The 22,155-nt window shown below is 56.4% G+C and overlaps 1 protein-coding gene across 11 annotated transcripts in view; it reads right to left on the reverse strand.

Annotated features, from left to right (window-relative positions):
* Positions 1-22,155, reverse strand: part of ATP2B2 (ATPase plasma membrane Ca2+ transporting 2) — a 280,408-nt gene that overhangs the window by 103,786 nt on the left and 154,467 nt on the right. For all 11 annotated transcript variants that reach the window (XM_004702241.2, XM_004702240.2, XM_045289964.1 and 8 more), the window contains one exon: positions 10,991-11,505. In XM_004702241.2, the coding sequence (XP_004702298.1) occupies positions 10,991-11,189 (199 nt within the window). In that variant the 5' untranslated portion in view covers positions 11,190-11,505. The remainder of the gene's footprint in view (positions 1-10,990; positions 11,506-22,155) is intronic.

A 22,155-nucleotide genomic window follows, 5' to 3' on the forward strand; every position in this document is an offset into this window, starting at 1 on the left:
CCAGGCAGTCCCCACCAGCCCTCTGGCTACAGGACTTGCCCTCTCTGTCTCACTGTTGTGTGGTTTTGTCTGGAGCTACCCCGCCCAAAGAGCCATCCCCACCAGTCAGGGTCCATGGGATCGTTGCTGGGACAGTGAACCTCTCCAGGGTCCCTCCCCTCCTCTGGGGTGAAGGGTGATGTTGGTGGGAGGGTACCAGGAGCCAGGGGCAGAGGCACTAATTTCCACTGACTATAAATAACTCTGGGTCTGAAACCACAGTGGGTGCCCCGGAGGGTGCCAGGAGGTGTCAGATATCTGTCTCGGGGTGAGGGGGACTGCATAAATAACTTACCTGCCCCACCGGGGCCTCTCGTGTGACAGGCAGGCCTGGAAGAAGAGGCCACCTGCCCCCTCCGGGCTGAGTTTGGGGCCTAAGTGGGAGCCAGGCTGGTGGGTGGGCAAACCAAGGAGATGGCTGAGCTGGGGACCCGGGACGACATCACTCACCACTCACTCCATCCAACAGATGAGGAAACTGAGATTCTGGTGGCGGTGGGAGGCGGGGGAGGAAGTTACTGGGCACTGATGAGCAGGCCCTGGGGCCTCAGGGGGCCAGAGGAATACCAGGGGAGAGGGCGTCTTGTCCGTTGCCAAGTCTGGCCCTGTCCTTGGGAGGCTTGTCCAGAGTGAAGGGCGGCTGGGCTCGGGCCTGGAGCAGAAACGCCAAGGAAACCGCCTAGCCTGGGCAGGGGGGTCCCGGTTACTGCCCAGGACTGTTGGGCCCAGACTTTGAAAGGGAGAGGGGTGTGGGGTCTGGCCCCCAGCCAGCCACCCTTCAGGCAGTCTGATGCCTGCAGTGCTGGGGGAGGTTCTCCAGGGTGAGTCTCAGTCCCAGAATGTCTGAGTTGAGGGACCTCAGAGACTACCCACTCCGCCCTCTCTGTTTGCCAGATGGGACACTGAGGCCCAGCAGGAAGGCTTGTAGACATCTCCAGCCCAAAAGGGCCCAAGTCAGATGGGCCCTGACCCTTTCCAGCCATGGGGGTGGGGTGGGGTGGGGGAGGCTGCTTTCTTTCCTGCCCAGTCACACGCGTCCCCTGGGCCACAGACGAGGGCAGACCATTGGTGGGGTGGGGCTGTAACAAGATGAAGCTCCCGGGAGGCCCAGCTGGATCAGGACCTTTCTCTGTGCACTCTCACTGGACGCATGCACCAAGTGGGCCCCGGGAGCCCACAGGGATGCGGCGCTTGACAGATGTCCACTTGACAGATGTAAACACGGGGGCACAGCTAGCTCAGCTTTTTTGAAACGGTCATTCAGCACCTCTCCCCAGTATCAGAGGTTTCCAGAAAACTCTTTTCTTGCTTGGGATTCTTTGTTAAAAAAATAAAAAGGAAGGGACAAATCTTCAAGCAGATCAAAGAGAAGATGTTCTGGGCCAGCGGTGTGTGTGTGTGTGTGTGTGTGTGTGTGTGCAGCCCAGAGCCCCACCGGCTGTGTGACCACAGGCCCCCAGTCTCCCTCCTCCCCCATCTGGCGAATCCTCGGCTCCCCCAGCTCTGGGCTCGGGGCTGCCGTCGCGTGGATGGTACCCACAAACACAGACACAATCACCCGAGTGGACAGTTCTCTCTCTCTCTCTCTCTCACACACACACATACACAGTGCGAAAAATCAACGAAAACACAGAATCCAACAAAATCCATCCCGTGCATCCCTTTGAAGGGCAATGAAGGCATGACGCATCTCACGGCACGCAGGGCCCTGGAGACCATTACGCTGCGTGGAGTTGGTCAATCACAAAAGGACAAGTGCTGCATGAGCTCTCCACTACAAGGGCAAACACCAAGGGGAAGGCAGGCCACCGCCCCCAGGGCACCTATCGTCCAATCCAGTCCCCGAAACAACGAGGTATAAAGCCTGCCCAACCTCCATGAGACAGATCCCCCCATCCCCCGCCCCCGTCTAAACGCACATCTTAAAACCACTTCAACAGGGGACCTCACCTCAGCTGGGGTCAGGTGTTCAAGACATGGGGAGAGGGAGAATATGCCGTTGCTGCCGCACCTGACTGTGCTGGGGTCTCCCCAAACCGACCCACCCCCACACGACAAGGAAACCTTACTGGAAACTCAAGGGGGACATGCATGTCTCAGAGCAGGCAATTACCTGTCTGAAGGGAAATGGGGAGGCGTAACCTACCCCCATCAGGAAAACACACGTAACAGTACTTCTTTAGATTCCTAGTTGGACACTTTTGACCTAGTTTCTATGCAGTCCTTGCTGACCCAGTCCGTGCGCTATAGACTCCCGGGACTTTAGACTCTAGTCTTTTGAGGTGCACAACCTGCTTCATAGGCCACACCAGGACTCACTATGGAAACCCCACTAAGTGAACAGGGCTTTATCTCAAACCTACCTATAGCCACTGCACTTCAGGCTGAAACTCCCCAGTGTGATAGCAGCAGATGACTCAAGGACATGGAATTGATGGACGCTGGACTTTGGTTCCAATCTCTCGCCTTGAGGGGCCCGATGAACGGTGCGTGGAACCACCATCTACTTAGTATCTTAATGCCCTCCCTGCCTCATCAGGACCTGCCTGAATCTGGTAGGCGTGGCCCTGCTGTCGTGAACAAATGTTATTGGAAGAGTCGCCCTATGACCAACCCCGTTGTTTGAGTCAACAGTGTCCAGTCGCTTAAGAGTTCAATCTGTGCAACTCAACCTCTCATGTATTGCAGTTCATAGCTGGCCTCTATTCATAGAATTTCCTTTTCTCAACAGTGCTTTAAATTCTACACCATCGGATAGACTAATGTTACCATCAATGCCTAGTGGTTATGCATTGGGCTCCTACTGCAAGGTCAGCAGTTCAAAACTGCCTGCCAGCTCTGAAGGGGAAGAGGGAGATTTTCTAGTCCTGTGAAGATTTGCAGGCTCGGGACTCACAAGGGCAGTTCTACTCTGCCCTGTAGGGTCACTGTGAGTCAGCATTGACAGGATAGCAGGGAAGTGATGGCCTAGGGGGATGATTGATCATGTTCCCTCAAAGTGACAATGATGTCTCTAAGACAACCAGAGACATACGTAAACCATAGATGCATGAGTAGATTCTGGGCTTGCCCTTAACTCTAGTGAGGGGTTATTAGTTCAGTTAGTTCTAATGGCATGGCCCTCCTTGACTCTTGCCCTCAGGAAGAGATCACTGAAGATATATGGGTGCTGTAGCAAAGTGTGGTGAAGAAACTCAATGGCGCCCGACTATCAGAAAGACTTCCATCTGGGGTCTTAAAGTGTCGTGTTCAAGACAGCAGGCACCTCAGTGAGGCATCTGCTAAGTCCACATGGAAGAAGCACACCAGCCCGTGTGATCCAAGGATTGGAAACTACAAACCGAATCTAAAGGAGGGAATGGTAGCAGACCTAGTGAACGGCTGGTTTGCAGAGGGCTATGGACACAGTGTAAGCCCAAGATCCATTTTCAGGGTCCACACATGCACTAAGCCTCTGAGGAATCCCCTCCGATCATAGCCGAGGGATGTGACTAGCCCTGCTATTGGACAGAGACCACTGTAAGGTCATCACGGCAGACACAGTCAACATGTGATATCATTTGATCGCCCTTTGACCCACTTTAAAGCTGTTTCAGTTTAAAAAAAAAGAAGTGAAGGGAAAATACATATGGGTTAAGCCCCTGGGGAATCCCTTCTGACCATGGACCAGGGATGTAAGTAACCATGGTAACGTGCAGAATGCCCTGGAAAGGGGGTTGTTACAGACGCAGTTAGGTTCGAATTTATGACCCTATCATTTGATCTCCCGTACCACCCATTTAAATTTGTTCTAGCTTTTAGTATTTTCGGCTTCCCTTTCAATTGAGGTTTTTATGTTTTACTTTGTTCGTCTTGTTAGCTTTGTTTGTTCGCTTTTCTGATGTTTTCAGTGTGTGACGTCCAGGGTAGGTAAATCGATTGAGGCAGGAACTGGATGAATGGCTCCTTGGGCGTCTGGCAGGGGATGTTGGCGGGGGGTAGGGTATGGGGGGGTATGGGGAGCTGAAAGCGATGAGGACAAGATTGAAGACAATGTACTGAAACGGATTGTGGTGATGACTACACACCTCGTCTGGAAGTGAAGGAACTATTGGATTGTATGACATGCAAATTATGTGGCCATAAAACTGTTGAAGAGAAAAAAAATCAATCTATCGCCTGTGAGCTGGAGACCTGTCCCTGTGAGGCAGGCCCTGGCCCGGGCCCCTCACTGCTTCCAGTCACACAGCTCCCTGGGGAAAGGGCTCCTCTCTCCTCCCCTCTGGCTGGGCGTGGTTGGCCCCCGCCTTGGTTGTCATCTTTCCTAGTGGTCCTGCTCCCTCCCTGCACCCCCATCACCTAGACTTTGTTCCCTGTAGGATATCCTTGTCTCTGGAGCCAGAGGGGATGTCTCTGCCCTGGTCCCTTGTCTGTCCAACTGATAGCCACACCAGACAAACAGTAATGAACTGTGAAAGCCAGCGCCCACAGGGCGTCCCCCCACCTACATGCACACAGTAGGCGCACAGTATAGATGTGCCCAGCAAGGAATGTGTGCTAGCCGGTGAGATACGGGAGGGCCTGGTGGGCTGCTCACTGACCACCCATACCCGCAGGTTCAGGGGAGGCTGTCCTGAACAATCTACGTTCAGATGGGGAAACAGGAAGGGGCGACTTGTTCCCAGTCCTAGACGACGGCGGAGCCGGCTCTCAGGTGCAACGTGCCTCCCACTCCCTCTCCTTCCAGAGCACAAACTAGGCCCTTCATGCTGTGCATGGATCTGTTTTGCAAAGCAAGGGGCCTGCACAGCAGGGGTCAGGCCCCCCTTGCTCTCTGAGCTCCGGCTTCTTTACTGAGGGGTCATGCGCTGCCTCCCTCACGGAGCTGCAGGGAGGCTCTCTCCCCTGAGAAGGGCCTGCCTCCAGTGTGTCCACATTGCCTCACATCCCCAGACTCAGGCTTGTGTCTGGGGCTGGGGTAGTGTCTGTCTAGAGCAAGAGCCCCCATAATGCTCCCTTCTCCACCCCCTTCTCCGGGTGTCTGCTTAGCATATCCTGGGCTAGGGAGGGTCACTTTCACCTGGGAGTCCCTGTGGACAGCTGAGGGCTAGGCGTGGGAGCAGCCCGTTCTCTCACTGTCCTGCACCCCCCACAGGAACTCTGTTGGGTCAGTCTAGGGAAACCGACAGCATGGATCCGTCCACACGTGGATTGGTTTACTGATGAATCAGAAAGATGCACGGGTGTTGTTCTGGAAAAGGCCACGCATGAGTCATCAGGCTGCCACCAAAAGCTGTGCTTTTAAGGACTCTCCTTCCTTGTGGTGGGGACAGTTGGAGGCGAGGTGGGGCTGTAGAGACCGACAATCCCAACTGAGGTGGCTCTTTCTTTTATTAACCCAGAGAGTCACATGCGTCGGTCACTCCAGCCTGCTGACCTGCCTGGTTGTCGCTCTCTCCTCCACTAATTAGGGCTAATTTCTTCCGTAAAGTCACACCTAGGTGAGCTGGCAGAGTGTAATGGTCACAGCTCGCACCGCTACAGACCAACTAGGATGTGCCCGGCCTGGCGCCGGTTCACACCCACCTGCCACTCCACCAGGGAATGGTGAGGCTGTCGGCTCTCGGAAAGGCAGACAGCCTTGGTGGCCCTGTGGGACTGCTCTACTCTGCCCTATGGAATCGCCATAAGTTGGAGTCTACAGTGGTGGGCATGTGCCTCACAGGGGCCTGGTGGGGCAGTGGGTTAAGCATCCAGCTGCCAACCAAACGATTTTCAGTTCAGATCCGCCGGCCATTTCGAGGAATCTACAAGACTTAGAGCCTCAGAAACCTCGGGGGGAGTTGTACTCTACCCAAAGCACCCCAATGAGTTGAAATCAAATCAACGGTAGGAGGTTGTATGCCAAGCACTAAACCCTTTGCACGTAACACTTTGATGCTCACAGCCCCCCTTGTAGAAGGACTGTGATTAGCCCCCTATGACAGATGGGGAAGCTGAGACCCAGCATGCTGACTGCTCCGACCTCCCATAGCTGAGTGAGAGGCAGAGCCAGGATTCGAACCAGGAGGGGCTGGCCGCTGTGTCGGGATGACTACAATCCCACCGGGTCCCAGCTTGCCTGGGAAAATGACTAACAGTGCCGGAGGTGGGCTGGCAAGTTCTGCGGGCAGCCTCTGTTTGGTGACCCTGGATCTTCCTGGAGTTTATCTTTCCTTCCCTCTAGGCCACCCCCCCATCCCTCCCCAGTACACATCAGGGTCTTCACACATTTGGCTCCTAAGTGTCTGTAGTCTCTGCAGGAGAGACCTCCCAATCTTCCTGCGGACTGGGCGGGGGGTTGTGGGGTGAATCCACCCCTTGGGGTGAGCGGGTGACCCCACTTTGATCTACCAGCCTATTCCACCTCTAACCCTGGGATTGGCTTGCAAGTGACCATGCGACTCACACCGGCCCCAGGAGAGTCTGGGGATTTCGGGTGGGAGCTGAGAAAAGAGGTGCCATTGGCTATGGAGTGGTCGGGGTGAGAGGGCATGAACCTGCAGCTGTCAGACCCCCCCAACTCCGCCCCCTGCACCCCGCAGGGAGGACCTGCCGGAGAGACAGCAGCAGGGGGCATTGTTGAGGGGACTTCAGGCAGCAGGCAGGGCGGGACCAGGGACTCCAGAGGTCCCTCAGAGACCAGCTGCCACTGGCTTTACAGTCACACTGGCCGCAAATTCCTCTGGGCACAAGCCAGTCTGAGAAGGGCTAGTCCTCTTTACAGAGTGCCCGCGGATGGATATACTCGACATGCTGGCTGACAACAGCTTCTCGACAGACATCTCCCAAAGGCCTTTAAATCCACTGCCTTGGCCTCCACCTGGCAGAGAGCGGAAGCGGCCCAGTCCCGCTTTTCAGACAGAACCTCGAGGCTGCACGCGTCTACGACGCTTGGACCAGGGTCTAGAGCCTGCTGACCAACAGAGCCAGGGCCAGGCCGGGCCGGCCCTGCGTTTATTTGGAGATGATGAGTCCTCCTCACGCCTGACCAAGTCCCCGGGGCTTACAATAGCGCACCGGCCCCTTCAGAGGAGAACCCCAGCAGGCCAGGGAACGCGCCCTGCATGGATGCTGGTGCCCGGATTCCCCCTTGCTAAGCAGGTGGCAGTCTGGGCTTCCCAGAGCCCGCCCCCAGGTGGTCTTGAGGTGGAGGGCTGCCCACCCCACTGGCGACTGGCAGCTGGCTGGTGTTGGATCTCTGGATTCCCAAGGACGCGCCGGGCATGAGGGGGCTCTTGCTCAATGTCCTATTTACTTAAAGGACACAAAGTGGGCCTGCCCCTCCTGTCCTCTCCCAGGCCCTCTCTTGCCACTGCTTGGGTAGGCCGCTCCTGTTCAGTGACTGCGAGATTCATGCAAAATTAACCGGAGGCTCCGTTTCACAGAGCTCTGGGGTATCCGGTTCCTGCCCCACTCCTGCTGCACCCAGTCTTCTCCCCCCCACCCCTGCCCGCCATGCTGGGCTGCAGACACCCCACCAGAGCGGACCTTCACCCCGGCCCTTTCTTTCAGGTGCCTTTGCCGACACCAAGGGGTGGTGGTGGGGATCCAAGGGGCAGGGCTGTGGGTCCCCCCGCCCATGAGAACCCGCTCCGGGCTTGGGGGCGGGGGTGTGTCTGGGTCCTGGGCTAGCCCTGCAGCTTCCTGCCCCAGCCGGCTCCTCCCTTTGCTCTTTTTGCAAATGTCTCTGGGTGCTGGGAACAGGGTGGAGCGTGATGAACAGCTTCTGCCTCTAGGGACTCCTGGCTCATCCTCACACCGGCCACCCGCCTTAGAGCTGAGCCACAGAGCCACTTCTTCCCAGGGAACCACATCATCAGATGGCCCAATCTTCCAGGAGACAGGGCCCGGGGAGGCGTTTGCCAGGGTAGGCGTTTAAAAAGCAGACACTCGAGAGAGCGACGCCGGCAGTCGTTGCTGAGTTGAGGAACCCGTGGCGAGCCCACGCGTGGCCGGCGGGGCTGCTCTCTGCCGGGCACTCAGTGGCCGGCTTTTCAGGAGTCGATGCGATTGCCAGGCCTTTCTGCTGAGGGCCTCAAAGAGAAAGGAGACCGCCCCCTTTTCCTCGGCAGCTGAGCACACTCACCATTTGTACCAACCCGGGCCTGACCACGATGATGGCGATGGCCACCCTTTTGTCAGTGGTGGCCGGCTGTGCGGCTTGTCTCATGTCATCTCATCCCTGCGAGGTCCTGCTGTGAAGGCCCCGTTTCACAGAGAGAGCAGCCGAGGCTCAGAGGGGCCGAAGGGGACTGTCAACCTCAAACTCACTGGTCCCGAGTTGATGCCGAATCCTCAGTGGTCCTACAGGGGAGAGGAGGGCTGCGCCCGTGGGCTTCCCAGGCTGCACATGTTCACGGGAGTGGAAGGTCTCACCTTTCTCCTGCAGCATTCAAACTTGGGGCCTCAAAGCCCAATGTGTAGCCCACCACATCACCAGGGCTCCCCAGAACTCTCCCAGGGTCTCTCCAACAGAAAGCGCATGAGGACGGGCACCCCAGCCTCTGGGCCGGCCCGTCTGGGTGGAGGGCAAGGAGAAGACACACGGCGCAGGGCACTCTCCTGGGTGGAACGGACCCACACAATGCACTGGGCAAGGAGAGGGCCACCGACTGGGGCGAAGACTGCCCCGGTGGCCTCACAGGGGCCAGGACTGGGCGTCCCCACAGCCGGCTCCTAGGAAGAGCTGCTGGCACTGTGGTCCACATCCCGCATGGGCAGCGGCTTTCTCCCTGCTTCAAAGCCCATCCTTCACCCGCAGGGATTTTATTAACTTGGCAGGATGTGAAGCAGAGGGCTAATTGAGGCAGGGCCTGAGGCGGCTGCCCGCACCGTGACTCTGGGATGCAGGGGCTGCCAAGAGCAGTCAACCTGAGCCCCTCGGGCCAGTGCCACCCAGCCCCCATCACTTTAAGTTTGGGCTGGGTTTCAATTCTGGTCACAGGGGCAGGCCCAGCGCTGCCCACGAGGGGACCCAGAGCAAGCATCCTGAGCGCTCCACCTGCCATGTCTGACAGTTTGCACCTGGGCTGATCCCGGTAGGGAGGAGGGGGCGGCTCAGGGACGTGGGACACCTCAGCCTGGTGACAGATGAGCTGCATTCAAAGTGGGGGTGAACTTGAGCCCCATGCTTCTCACCTGTAAAATGGGGTGACAATACCCCCTTCCTGGGCACCCCCAGTGCAAGCACTGCACAGCCCGCCTTTCCCAGCTCCTCCTGAGGAACGGCCGCTTCCATGACCCCACTCGGTGCTCACCCCCCTTTTAAGGGTGGGAAAACAGAGGCTGGGGCCAGACCCCAAACACCGACACAGAACTTCCCTGCTCCAAAACGCCCCTACGAGGGACCATTCATTCGTAGGACCCCATTGACTCGAGGATATGGGGCAAAGAGAGGCTGGGGTGCGCACGTTCCCATGGGTAAGTGGCAGATTGGGATCAGGACCACCCCAGGGTGAAATCTGCAGCTCTGTGCTTTCCTGTCCCTCCCGCGTCTCTTCCTACGCTGCTCTCCCCTGGGGATCCTTCCAAGGACCCAGAAGGCAGCATTCTGAGATTCAGGGCTGCCCCCTTCTCGGGCACCCACGCATAGCAGGAAACCAAGGCCCGGTGCTAGTGCGGGTGTGGGTGCGGGTGGGGGTCAAAGGAGGCTGGCAGGAGGTGGAGAGATTGAGGGGGCCGTCCTTGCTTTTTCTGTTTCACAGGTGAGGAAACGGGGTCCCCGTTACTTCCGTGTGGCTTCTGTGGGCCTTCAGGAGCCGCTGCCCCATGGTGCCCCTCAGCTGCCCTCTCTCCCCTCACCAGCTCAACAATCTCCAGGAAGCCTTCTGGATCTTCACTGCCCACCACTCCACCCCTGTCTGCACCAGGCGCTCCATCTGGGCTCGACCTCCGTGCTACTCGGGCTGCCCGGCTGTCTGGGAGGTAATCCCTGTGGCCACTGGTACTGGCCACTTACACCAGGCACCGGCCCACTTTCCCAGACAGAGGAACCGAGGGTTCAACCGAGACTCCCATCCATGTGTTTTAGGCCAGGTCAGGACCCCTCACCCTCCTTGTGGGCAGCAGTCCCTTGTGGCTGGTGCGGACCCCAGTTCTGATGTCTAAGCCAGGCAATTTCTCTCCCACTGCTGCCCCAGGGTCCAGAGGAATCCCTAAACACAGAACCCCTCTTTCCAGAGATCCCACAACAACGAGAATGTCCCCTCACCCCTGACACCAGGGCAGTACAAGCAGGGCCATCTGCCTCCCTCTCATGATGGCCCATCTCCCGGTGCCCCCGGAGTCCCCCAGCCCCAGTCAGAGCCTGGATTTGGAGGGCAGGGTCTGATCCCAGCCTGGCGGCAGGGTGGGGTGGAGGGGGATTGGGGCCCGGACTAAAGGGCAGGCGGGGTGGCTAGACCCTAAGGCCAGTCCTGGGTGGTGGGGGGACAGGTGTGCAGGCAGAGCAACTGAGCCTTGGTGCAGGCCAGGGAGGAGTGTCCATGGTGGCCCTGTCCGGTCCCTTTCCAGCCCCTCCCTGAGGCAGGAGGTCTGCCATCCAGGATGAACCCTAACGGTGTGGCTCCACCACACCCTCACCCCCAGCCCCGACTCTCTGCAGGGGTCTGGGGTCCAAGCCAGCACCTGGTGTGGGACAATGGGGGCCGGTCCCTGGAACTCAGCCAGCATGCTCTAGAATGGCCCCATGGATTGTTCAGCCAGTGTCGGAAACCTAAGCACATACACACTGACTGTGACTGACCGAGTTCCGGTAACAGCTGCCCCGAGCAGGACTTCTCTCCCTAGGGGTTCCCATGGCCGACTTTTGTAAGCAGCTCACCAGGCCTCTCCTGCAAGGCGCCTCTGGGAGGACTCAACCTCGAAGCTTGTCTTCCCGTTCAGGGACTCCTGAACCCCTCCCCTCAGCAGGGGGCCGGGGCACACCTACCTTCCACAGGTGAGGTCTTGAGGCGCCGGCAGATGGCTTCGGTGTCCCCATAGGTCTCCTTGACCTTGACCACCGCCTCCGTGCCCCGCAGCTCCATGAGGGAGCGCAGCTCCTCCATCGTGCACCCGAACTCGCCCCCACGGATCGACTCATTTCTTTGGTTTTTGGAGTAAAAGTCGCTGTTGGTCATGTCACCCATGATTGCCACAGTCCCTGCCTGGGGTGAGCCCGAGGCCCCTGCCTATCAAGAGGGTGCTGGGAGATGGCCCTTGGGCTGCCTTCAGCTCAACCTCGCTGGACGCCTGTGGCTCCCGGACACGGAGTCTGGTTCCTGGGCACAGGGGGTGGCTCAGGAGGGCTGGTGACAGTAGTGGGGAGCACCAGGGGGTGCCTCCAGGTGTAGGGTGCAGTCCAAGGGCCAGAGAGGCTCAGCGTTGCAGACTCAGAAGTCCCCATTCATTGAAGCCCATGCTGTGTCCCAGAGCTGGCATCTACATGGTCAGGGGTGTCGGCTCCTGCAGAGATAAGCACAGAGGCGGGGACAAGGGTCAGATGGCTGCGGGCTTCATGAGAGAGTTGCTCAGGAATTCCCCCACTGTGCGTACACACACACACACACACACACACACAGGCACTGGATTCACCTGTGCACACACATGCACACATGTCCACACATCTGCATGTGTATATATAACATGCGCACATGCACCCACATTTGCATGTGCACATACCACATGCTCACACACATTGCATGGGCACATATAACATGCCCGCACACATGTACGTGTACACACACATATGCACACATAACACACACATAACACACACATAACACACACTCACACACACATAACACACACTCACACACACATAACACACACTCACACACATGTGGGCACATATAACACACATGCACACATGTATGTGCACATACCGCATGCTCACACACATGCATGGGCACATGTAATATACACACATGCCCGCATGTGCATGGGCACATAGACAATCAGCATCATGATTGACACTTGAGACATGTTCATTCTCACTTGAGTCCTTCTTACAACACCTCAGACCACACCTACACACACCGCCAACCCATATGGTGCCAGCACCCACCCGACTCTCAGCACACCACCTGAGCAGAGCCGCAGCCTGGCAATGCCTTACCATTGTGGCCCCCCTCCCCCAGGTGCTGTTGCCCCGTGACACACTGCCTCACACAATCTGGAGCGTGTCCTCGACCACATACTGCTAGGCCCTGCCCCATAGACAGACCCCGCCGCATCAGCCCTGTGTCGCCCCCACGGGTACTCTGAAGTCACACATGGCACACTTTTGGGCTTACACTTATGTTCCCACCACCTTCCTCCTGGAGCAACTGCTCTCTCAGCCCTCTGTCCCCACGGCCCCCATCGGCACCATCCAGGGACCACCCCTCCCCTCACACAGACACGCACGAGTCCCCAGGCCCCACACCTCCTCCCATATCCTACCACCTGCACCCAAAGATACACGACTGTGTCCCCACACTCCCTCCCTTTCCCGGGCAGCAGACCTGGGTGGGGTGGGAGGGCTGGGGGGAAGTTGACTACCTCCACCCACACCACAGCCCCCACCAGGCTAGAGAAGCCAGCTTATGCATATTCATGAGGACGGCATTCATCCCAGAGCCAGACCCCCGCCCCTCCGGGCAGAAGCCCTCACCTGGAGGAGTGCCCCACAGCCAGCACCTCGGACAGCGGCCGACTGTCCCCACGGGAGCAGGAGCGCTGCTACTGCTGGGCTTCAGCAGAGAATCCAATCCGCTCAGACACCCAACACCGCGAGCAAGCGTTGGGTGACAAAGGGCCCCTGATGAGCTCGGCTGAGCCTGGCACGGGCACCAGCCCCACCCGCAGCTCTGGACAGCTGGCCATCCTAGGCCCCAGCAGAGAGAAGGGAGTGGGGAGGGAAGAGGCCTGGGCCCCTCCCTCAGTCCCACGCCTCCATCCTGTCTGGGCTCTCTGGCCACGCGGCCACTCCCGCACCTGAGGTGTTTCAGACTTAATCTGGAGTTTGCCGAGGAAGGAGCTTGTCCTGAGCCGGGGGTGCAGAGAGTCAAGGGGCCCAGAGGGGGCTTGTCTGCCTCCCCCAGGGTGCTCTCTCCTTCCTGTTTGAGAAGAGGAGGCTAGTGGTGGACTGTACACAGATAGACATATAAATGCAACAAGGAAGCAGATGGACGTTGGGCAGCTACTTAAATCTTACCTCAGTACAAGAATGGTTTCTTCTAGTAATGTGGCAACGTATGATGCTCACCTTCCTGACACGATGCCCGAAGACAAAGTGGGTGCATAAGCAAATGTGGTGAAGAAAGCTGATGGTGGCCGGCTATCAAAAGATAGAGTCTGGGGTCTTACAGGCTTGACGATAAACAAGCAGTCATCTAGCAGGGAAGCAACAAAGCCCACATGGAAGAAGCACACCAGCCAGTGTGATCATGAGGTGTCGACAGGAATAGGTATCAGAAGTTCAAAAACAAGTAATCGGATTGATGTGAAGGAGCATAGTCAAAGTGAAGACCCCAAACCTACCTGTAAGATAACTGAAAGGCCACCTGGAAGGGATGTCATATCCAGGGTGTGGTCTAGCACTGATGAAACAGACAACTATCCTCTAGTTCTTCAATACCTCCTCCCTATCATGGTCTTTGTTTTACTTCGTTAATCTTGTTGGACCTCCGTATGTTCATTTGTATAATTAAGATCATTCTGTGTATGACAGCCAAGACAGAGAACCCTTCAGAAACAGTAACGGGAATATGGAAGTACATGGGAAGAGAGGGGGAGGTGGGGGGAGGGGGAGCTTATAGTAACGATGACTGTATAATCCCAGTAGAGGGAATGGAAACAGAATTGTAGGTGAACGGATACATTGGATGGTCTAAGACATGGCAAAATAATAATAATAATATATCATATAATAATTAGGGTTCCTGGGGGGTAGGGTGGGGAGGGCGGGGATAAAGGGGAGCTGATATCAAAGAGTTCAAGAAGTTCCAGAAGAAGAGTTCAGACAATGTTTTGAAACCAATGGTGGAAGCAGTTGTACAAGGATGCCTGACCTAATTGAATTATGGATTGTTATATCTGTAAGCACTTCCAATAAAATGATTAATAATTAAACAAAGAACACCAACCGCCACCGCCGTGAGTCAGCTCATCCTCCCATGGACCCTGTATGACTCGTAGGCCTGCCTGGGGGTTTTCCAGGCTACCTATCTTCATAGGAGCAGAAAGAAAGCCTCATATTTTTTTACCATGGGGCAGTTGGTGGTTTTGAACCGCTGACCTTGTGGTTTGCAGGTCAGCAGTCTCAGACTCCACTGTACCACAAAGGATCCAGAGTCAGATGCATCTGGGTTCCACCCCTAGTTCTCCTGATGCCTGGCTGAGGGGCCCCCAAAATGAAGCTTCACATTGTCTCTGAGCCTCCACTGCCTCATGTGTGAAGTGGGGATAATGCTGTCCCCTCTCCTCTGCCCCCACACTGCCCACCTTCCGGAAGGGGTCATTTTACTCCAGCCAGCAGCAGTGTGGTTAGCTGTCCCCTGGCTCATAGCAGTCCCCCAGTGGAAGGGAACCCTCCCAGTGCAGCACCATCCCCGTGGCTGGCAGAGGGGGCGCTGCTGTGACCCAGGTCTTCCTGGACCGATTTCCAGATGGGGATTCCCAGGACTTTCTTCCTTAGCTCCTCTGAAACCTGTTCAGAATCACAGCAACACCCACTCCTCCCCGAGAGATGGGGTGGCCCCTGGTGAGGTACACTGGCTGGATGCTGAATGGGGTCTCCCGCATGGAGGGCAGTCCTACCATGGCACCCTCCCTCCCCGTGGGAAGCATCAATTTTTCCCTGGGGTGAGAAGATGTAAAATGGACTTCAGAGGCTCTGTGTGCTAGGGGCTACCTGGCCGCCCTGGTGCAGATCTGCAGGGCTGCGACGCTCCTCAGCAGGGCTGCCACGCTCCTCGGCCACATACACTTGAGCAGTGCCATGGCCCATGGGCTTAGGGCCCCAGGGAAAGCAGGAGGGAGTGTGCTGAGGGTGTCCGGATAACACACCAGGAATAGGAAGGGAAGGAGGCTGGGGTTGTGGGCCAGAGCCCTGGCTGGAGCCTCGGGACTGGGGAGCTGATTTTAGAGGCAATTTTCCAGAACAGGCTTTGGTTTCTCAAGGACAAGAGTCGAGATGAGGAGGCACGGGCCTGCTGTTCTGAAGGAGTTCAGAGCTGACCCGGAGCCCCAGGGAGCTCACCCCTCAGCACTTATCCGAGCACGGCGGGAGAAGGCAGAGTCAGGCAGACACGTATGACCTCAGGCCTGCCCTCAGCATCCTGCCATGGCGGAGGGGTCACTCTGTGACCTGGAACTGGTCAGCGCATGCCTCTGAGTCTTCCTTTTTCTAGCCACAACTTGGGGATGGTCATATACAATGTATCCTAACAGAGGCTACATAAAGATACCATGTGTCATATGTCATAGACTACACTACTGTCGGTTTGTCACATTGTAGTGGCCTGTGTATCGCTAGGCCACCAGTGCTTTAAATACCAGCAGGGTCATCCTTAGTGGACAAGTTTCAGCAGAGCTTCCAAACAAAGACAGATTAGGAAGAGAGGCTTGGCGATCCACTTCTAAGGCTTAGTCAATGCAAATTGCACAGATCCGATTGGGGGCCGCAAGAGGAGCCCTGTTGGTTGGAAGACCCTCCAAGTCCACGGGGGCTGGAACAGGTGGTGAGGATGGCAGAAGATGGGCAACACTGCGCTCTCCTGTGCACGGGGGTGTCCGTGAGCTGGCACTGGCGGAACAGCAGCTACCAGAGACTGGGCCATGCTGCACTGTTGGGTCTGGTGAGCCTGCGAGTGCTTTTCCAGGAGCAAGGCCTGGGGATGGACAGGAGTTCCGGAGACCACAGTTCCTAGGTTCAAATTCTGGCTACTCCACCTCCCACCAGCATGGCATGCAAACAAACAGACTGTCATTTCCGTATCTTCAAGGAGGAGAAACTACAATCCCATGGACCTCACAGGTGTTGTGATGAGACTTGGACGACACATTTCATGTAAAATTCCAGAACAGAGAAGCCCTGCATGGGGAAAGCAATCAGTCAACCCCAGTGATCCTCATGACCAACCCACGTCGCCAAATCCTCTGGTTTTCTAACAGCACAAAGACAGAGACGGAGGCCAAGGGGGGAGAAGCAGCCTGCTCAGGATCACAGGCCGGGCAAGGGCAGAGCAGGGACTTGCACTCAGAGAGCCTGGCACCCGAGTCTCCCTTGAGGCCAGGTGGTAAATCTCCCTCTTGGGAATGGGTGGTCCTTCAACGAAATGCTGCAGGTGAAAGGAAGGGCTTTTTGCAAGCCACAAGGGACGCTGCAGCCCCAGGGGCTGCTTTCTGTCGGCAGTTTCCAGGCACTGATAACCACACCTCTGACAGCATCTGCTCTGGAACTCATTAGTGGCCACAGAGGTGGACGACAGCAGCCATCCAGGCCCCCGAGCGGGGTCTGACTCATGGTGACCACTCTCTAGGTCCCCAGGGCTGCTAGGAAGGCGTTCCAGAAGCAGACGGCTTCCTCTTTCTCTTGGGAGACGGCAGCAGGCTTCGAACCATGGGCCACTTGGTTAGCAGCTCAACACTTAACCCACAGTGCCACTGAAGATGTTCATGATGGGGGCGGGGTGTTACCTTCACCAGTCATCTTCAGTCAACCCATCTACCCACCCAGCCAGCCTCCGCTGGGCATCTTTGCGGTCTTGTCCAAATGCCACGGGGTCCACACGGTCATTCAGTAGTCGTCTTGGCACGTGCTCTGGGCCCCACACCCAGCAACACAGACATGGTTTGTGCCGCCTGGGAGATGTCAGCGGAGGAGAAAGACCACCAAAGGAGTGATTTCCACAAACCGATGGATCTGCCATCATGGGGGTTCTCAGGGCAGGAAGATCTGACTTGGCCCAGGATATTGGGGAAGGCCTGTCCTCTCCATCTAAGTAAGGGATACACACATGCACGTATGTATGCATGTATATAGATGCACACACACATGTATGTGCATGCTTGTATGCATATTCACATACATATAAACACACACACAAATACACCTGCATATACACTGAATCATATAGAGTTTCCCTGACCGTAAATCTTTAGGGGAGCAGACAGCCTCATCTTCCTCCCTCAAAGTGGCAAGTGGGTTTGAACTGCCAACCATGTGGTAAACACCTCAATGCTTATGTCACACCTCACCTCCAGGGTTCCTTACACACACACACACACACACACACACACACACACACACACACACACACTTTTTCCCTTGCAGGTTCAGTAGGACTTAAAAAGCCTGACGATGGACCAGGAAGAAACTGAAGGTATAAAACTAACTGTCTGGTAGTTCAAGGTTGTGAGGAACATAGAAGTGTGCAGGGAGGGGCCTTGTGCACAGGTCTGGTGGGGCGGGTGGGAGGGCTAGGGAGGAACTCAAGTGAAAGTTGGTTTTTCATCCACCCCACAGAGATGGCTGACCTTAAACCCCCTTGTCTGAGACTGTCCACATCGGCTACCCTCTCTCACGAGGCCTGGGTCAGAGATTTCTCACCGCCTGTACCTCGCACATGCATGCCCTGCTCGTTGGGGGTCTCCGCTCTCCTACCATTGAGTAGCCCATCTGGAATGAGGTCTGACTGTAGGATTAGCTTGACCCCCACAAACACCCAAGGCAAGGGACCTTCTGTGAGACCCATGCAGCAGGTTTGGAGATACTCACAGGCTGAGCCTCTAGACCAGCGGTCCTCAACCTGTGGGTCTCGACCCCTTTGGAGGTCAAACGATCCTTTCACAGGGGTGGCGCAATTCATAACAGTAGCAAAATGACAGTGATGAAGTAGCAATGAAAATAATTTTATGGTTGGGGGTCACTACAACATGAGGAACTGTATTAAACGGTCACGGTATTTGGAAGGTTGAGAACCACTGATCTAGATCCTGCTGGGCACCTGTACTGGACAAGGCACTCGCCCATCCCAGGGCTTTCCCCTCACTCATGCCTGCATGTCTTGCTCAGCTGCAGGGCCCTTCCGGGGAGGCTTCCCTGACCACCCAGAACATATCTGAACTGCTCCTACTTGGGACCCTTTGTGGCTCAAATGCTCGGTATGAGCAGTGGCGGGCCTATGTTGTGTCCAGTGCCCTGCTGGGCATCTGTATGATGCTCACTAATTACCTGGTGAGTGGATGAATATCTGGGCCAGATGGAGTGGCTTTTAGTTGGTCCTGGGTGCTCAAAATCGTCCTGTAAAATGAGGACAGTGATCTCCCCCTGAGAGATTTGGTGAGGGTCCTACCAGCCGTGGCATGCAGGAATATGTCAGCGTCAGTAGGCAGTCCTTGGCCTCTCGGCAGTGAGCAGGCCTCTCCTCTTTATAACAAGGCCCGGGTGTGAGGCTGAAGCTGCAGCTCCTCCCACTCCTACTGCTATCTCTGCGGCCTCACCCAAAGGGCACCTGATCTGCCAGAGGGCTTGAATTGGCTGTGTGACCTTGGAGAAGTCACCTAGCCTCTCTGGGCCTCAGCTGCAAGGTGAGGATGACTGCCACTGGCTCACTGGCTGCTCTGAGGCCCCAGTGAGACCTCCCGTGTGTGGGTGCTGGGCACGGCTCCACTCCTGGCCAAGTGCAAGCGTGTGTTTCTGAGGCTTGGGTTCAGGCTGTTTGCAGCCAGTTCAGCACCCTGCATGGCTGGCCCACTTCCTCCTGAGCAATGGGCACATGGACCTATGGAGTGCACACAGAGGGGCGTGGCAGCCAAGGTGAGAGTCCAGGGACACCTGCACTCCTTTCCAGGGCTCTGGCCCAGGATCCCCGTTGGGTGACCTTGAACAAGCCCCCTTCCTCTCAGGGCTTAAGGCTCTGAATGGGCTGGACTGGAGCTCTGGTGGGAGTCCCTGCAGGCTCTGATACAGCAGGCCCTTAGGCATCCAGGAGAACATTCTGCCGTGATTGGATGTAGGCACTTCATTTTCATCTTCTTAGCATTTAAATGGATACATTGTTACATTCCAATGAGTCAAGAATAGGTTAGGGGCCTCTCAATAAAATGCCTTTGCCTAGAGGGACACAAGAGGGCTGTTGTTGGCAGAGATATATATGTATATATATATATTTCCCCCCCCCCTCCTTCTTGAAGTTAATTTAACCCAGAAGGAATCTATCTTTCAAAGGGAGGATTAAACAATAAAAGCCCAAACCAGCAGCTTTTCAAACTCCAACCGAAGGACGGAAGCTGAGAGGATCGCAGTGAATTATGTGCTAAAAATACCGCGCTGGGTGTGTGTGTGTGGTGGTGGGGGTTGGGGGGGGGCGTACTTCTGTTTGAGGATGTGCTGAATTTAAAGGCCACCTTAGTGGGTGTTTAAAAACAATATCTGATTGCCTTTCAGGTGGAAAGTTTGCAGAGGTAATTCGGAGTTCCTTTAACAACAAGTTTTAAATGACTTGTTCCATGACCTTGGCTTTGTCTGTCACCTGGTACTCACCCCCCATCCCTTGCCTGTTCTGTTCCCCTGGATCCAACCTCCCTGCCTCTCCTGAGGGTCTCACCTGCATTCTAGGGCACAGGCTACCCGTTTGGTCTCTTGCCGTTGATTATTTAGAGGAACGTGGCACGTTTCTTTTAAGGATCAGTGACTGGGGGTAGCATCCATCCCGAGCTCTAAGGGCATCTGAGGACAGTGTCTTGGGAGCTCCTCAATCTCTGTCAGTCCCCTGGGCTAGGATTCTTCTTCTTCTTTGTAAAAGGAATTTGAGTTTTCTTCTACAATCTTTTCCCATTTTCAGCAAGACCTGCTGTGGTGTCCCTGGTCAGAATAGAATGTGTATTTTTAAAGCCACCGTTGTCATCAAATTGCCCCTGGCAGCAAGGTCAGAAATGGGGGCACAGGCCCGGCCTGGAGATCCCAGGAGAGTGACCAGGGCAAGGCTCTTGACTTGACTGCCCCAGCCCACCCCACCCCTCCCCTTCTGCCCCACCGAGTGCTCTGGGAGGGGCAGGGAGATCACACTGGGCGCCAGCCAGGGCCAGACCATATGCCTGCTCACCAGCGCTAAGTTCCGTCCTCATTGTCACGACTGACCCGGCTCTCCATGGCCCACCTCTGCTCCACCAGGGTCCCCCTCCCCTCGGAGGCCTGGGGAAGGGTCCCACCCGCCTGGTCAGACAGCGTACAAAGCTCATTTCCCCTCTGTTCCGGCCCTGACCCTGACCCACTACCCGCCTGTCAGTTTGTTGTACGGCGTGGCTGGTGCGTTGCTGGGTCCAGGCCCAAGCGTGCGAGGCCCTGGCGTGTACATGTGCGTGCGTGCATGGGAGCTGACAACAGCTTCCGCTCTGAGTTCTCATGGGCAGGGAGAGAGGATTCGGAAGAAAGATGTGAATCGAAAAGCGAACACCTCAGAAGTGAGTCCAGTACTATTTTTAGAAAACTCCCATCCTGTTCACCAGAAAAGGAAAATCCTAAAAAGGAAAAAAAAAAAAAGCCCAACAAAAACCATCCACCTTCAACACAGAAAGGGCTGTGCATCTGCCTCGAAGGCAAAGGCAGCAGAAAGCAGGCCTGGGGAGTGCAGGTGGGTCTCAGGGCTCCCGGGGCAGCATCTCCCTCTCCTGCTTGGCCGGGGGTGTGTGTCCAGTCCTTAGCTGACCACTGGAGTTCACGCGGGCCCTGGCCTGTGAGATACAGAGAAGCAGTCAGGAAGACCCTTCCATTTCTGGTCCTCCTGACCTATCACCCATGGGTTCACCCATCCATGTGTCTACACACTTGTCCACCCAGCCCTCCACCTGATAACCCTGAGCAGGTGCCCCTCAGACCCGACCTGCGTCCTGGGATTCTGAGAAGAAGAAAGATACTTCAAGTCCCTGTTTGACTGGGAAGAACTGGTCATGAACTTCCCAAGTCCCCCCACATCCAGGAGCTGCAGATGGACACAGGCAGTTCCTGGACTGCTTGTTCTCAGGAGGGGTGTGTGTGGGGGGCACTGTAGCCACATGGCTCTGGCCTAGAATCCAGATTTTGGGGGGGGGGTCCTGGTCTTGGTTTTGCCCCTCTTATGGCTGGAGATAGCTTACCCCATGCTGTCCCCCAGCTGGGTGGGGTCACCAGACCCACTTGACAGCCCAGAAGCTGAGGCCCGGGGACGGCATGCCACTTGGCGAAGGCAGAGTTCAACCCTGTCTGCCGGAGTCCTGAGCCTCTGTTTTGCTGTGGGACCAGCTTCCCGCCCTCTGTTTCCTCCTTCTGCATGGCGGCGAGGGGTGGGGACAGACCATCTCAGAGGGACACTGCGGTGCTGTCCCTAGAGACTCAGCCATCCACTGATACTAGCTTCACTGGGTGCCCCACCTCCGTGGCCTTGCCATTCCTTCTCCCCAGCAGACACCCGGTTTGTGGCCACGTCCTGCTGGGGTGGGGGCCACAGGGAGAAGTGGCTGGAACCAAGAGTCAGGAGCTGACCGAAACCCACTGCTGCCCCTCCTAGCCTTCCGTGGCCCCCCTCCCCCGCAGGGCCTGCTTTCTAAGATGGATGCCCTTGATGGGCTTAGTCTTCCCTCGGAGAGAATCCTGGAGAATGTTCTGAGGACGTGGACAGCAAAGCCATTGGCAGAAGGAGGGGGAGGAGCTTTGGAGACAGGATGCACTGGGGAGGCTCCTCTCGGGTGGGGCAGCTGGGACAGTGTGGGAGGGATAGTGCGGGGCGCAGGCTGGCCTGGGACCGGCCGCTCCCTGGATCTTGCTCTAGGGAGGGACTTGGGTGACATGAGCTTCCTTGGTTTGTCCCCTTTACTTCCATCCCCCGAGTTTGTCCTACTGGTGAATGTGGCCTGCTGGGTCCGCACTCTCCTTTTGAAACAGACTGTCTTCAGGATGAGCCTAAGGCCTGGGCCTGAAGGTGACCCTCTGAGGGAAGGCCGGAGTGCAGGGTGGCAGGGTCGGGGGTAGAAGTAGGAACATACGTTCCAGCATCACCTGTAGGAACAATCTGGCCTCCAGGGGTTTGACTACTTGCCTCTTTACTAAAGGCCCCCGTTGGATGGGCCAGAGGCGCAAAGTGATGAGCCCCT

The sequence above is a fragment of the Echinops telfairi genome, unplaced genomic scaffold (assembly GCF_000313985.2).
Source record: "Echinops telfairi isolate 266 unplaced genomic scaffold, ASM31398v2 ScPeMD7_31;HRSCAF=116, whole genome shotgun sequence".
Lineage (NCBI taxonomy): Eukaryota > Metazoa > Chordata > Mammalia > Afrosoricida > Tenrecidae > Echinops > Echinops telfairi.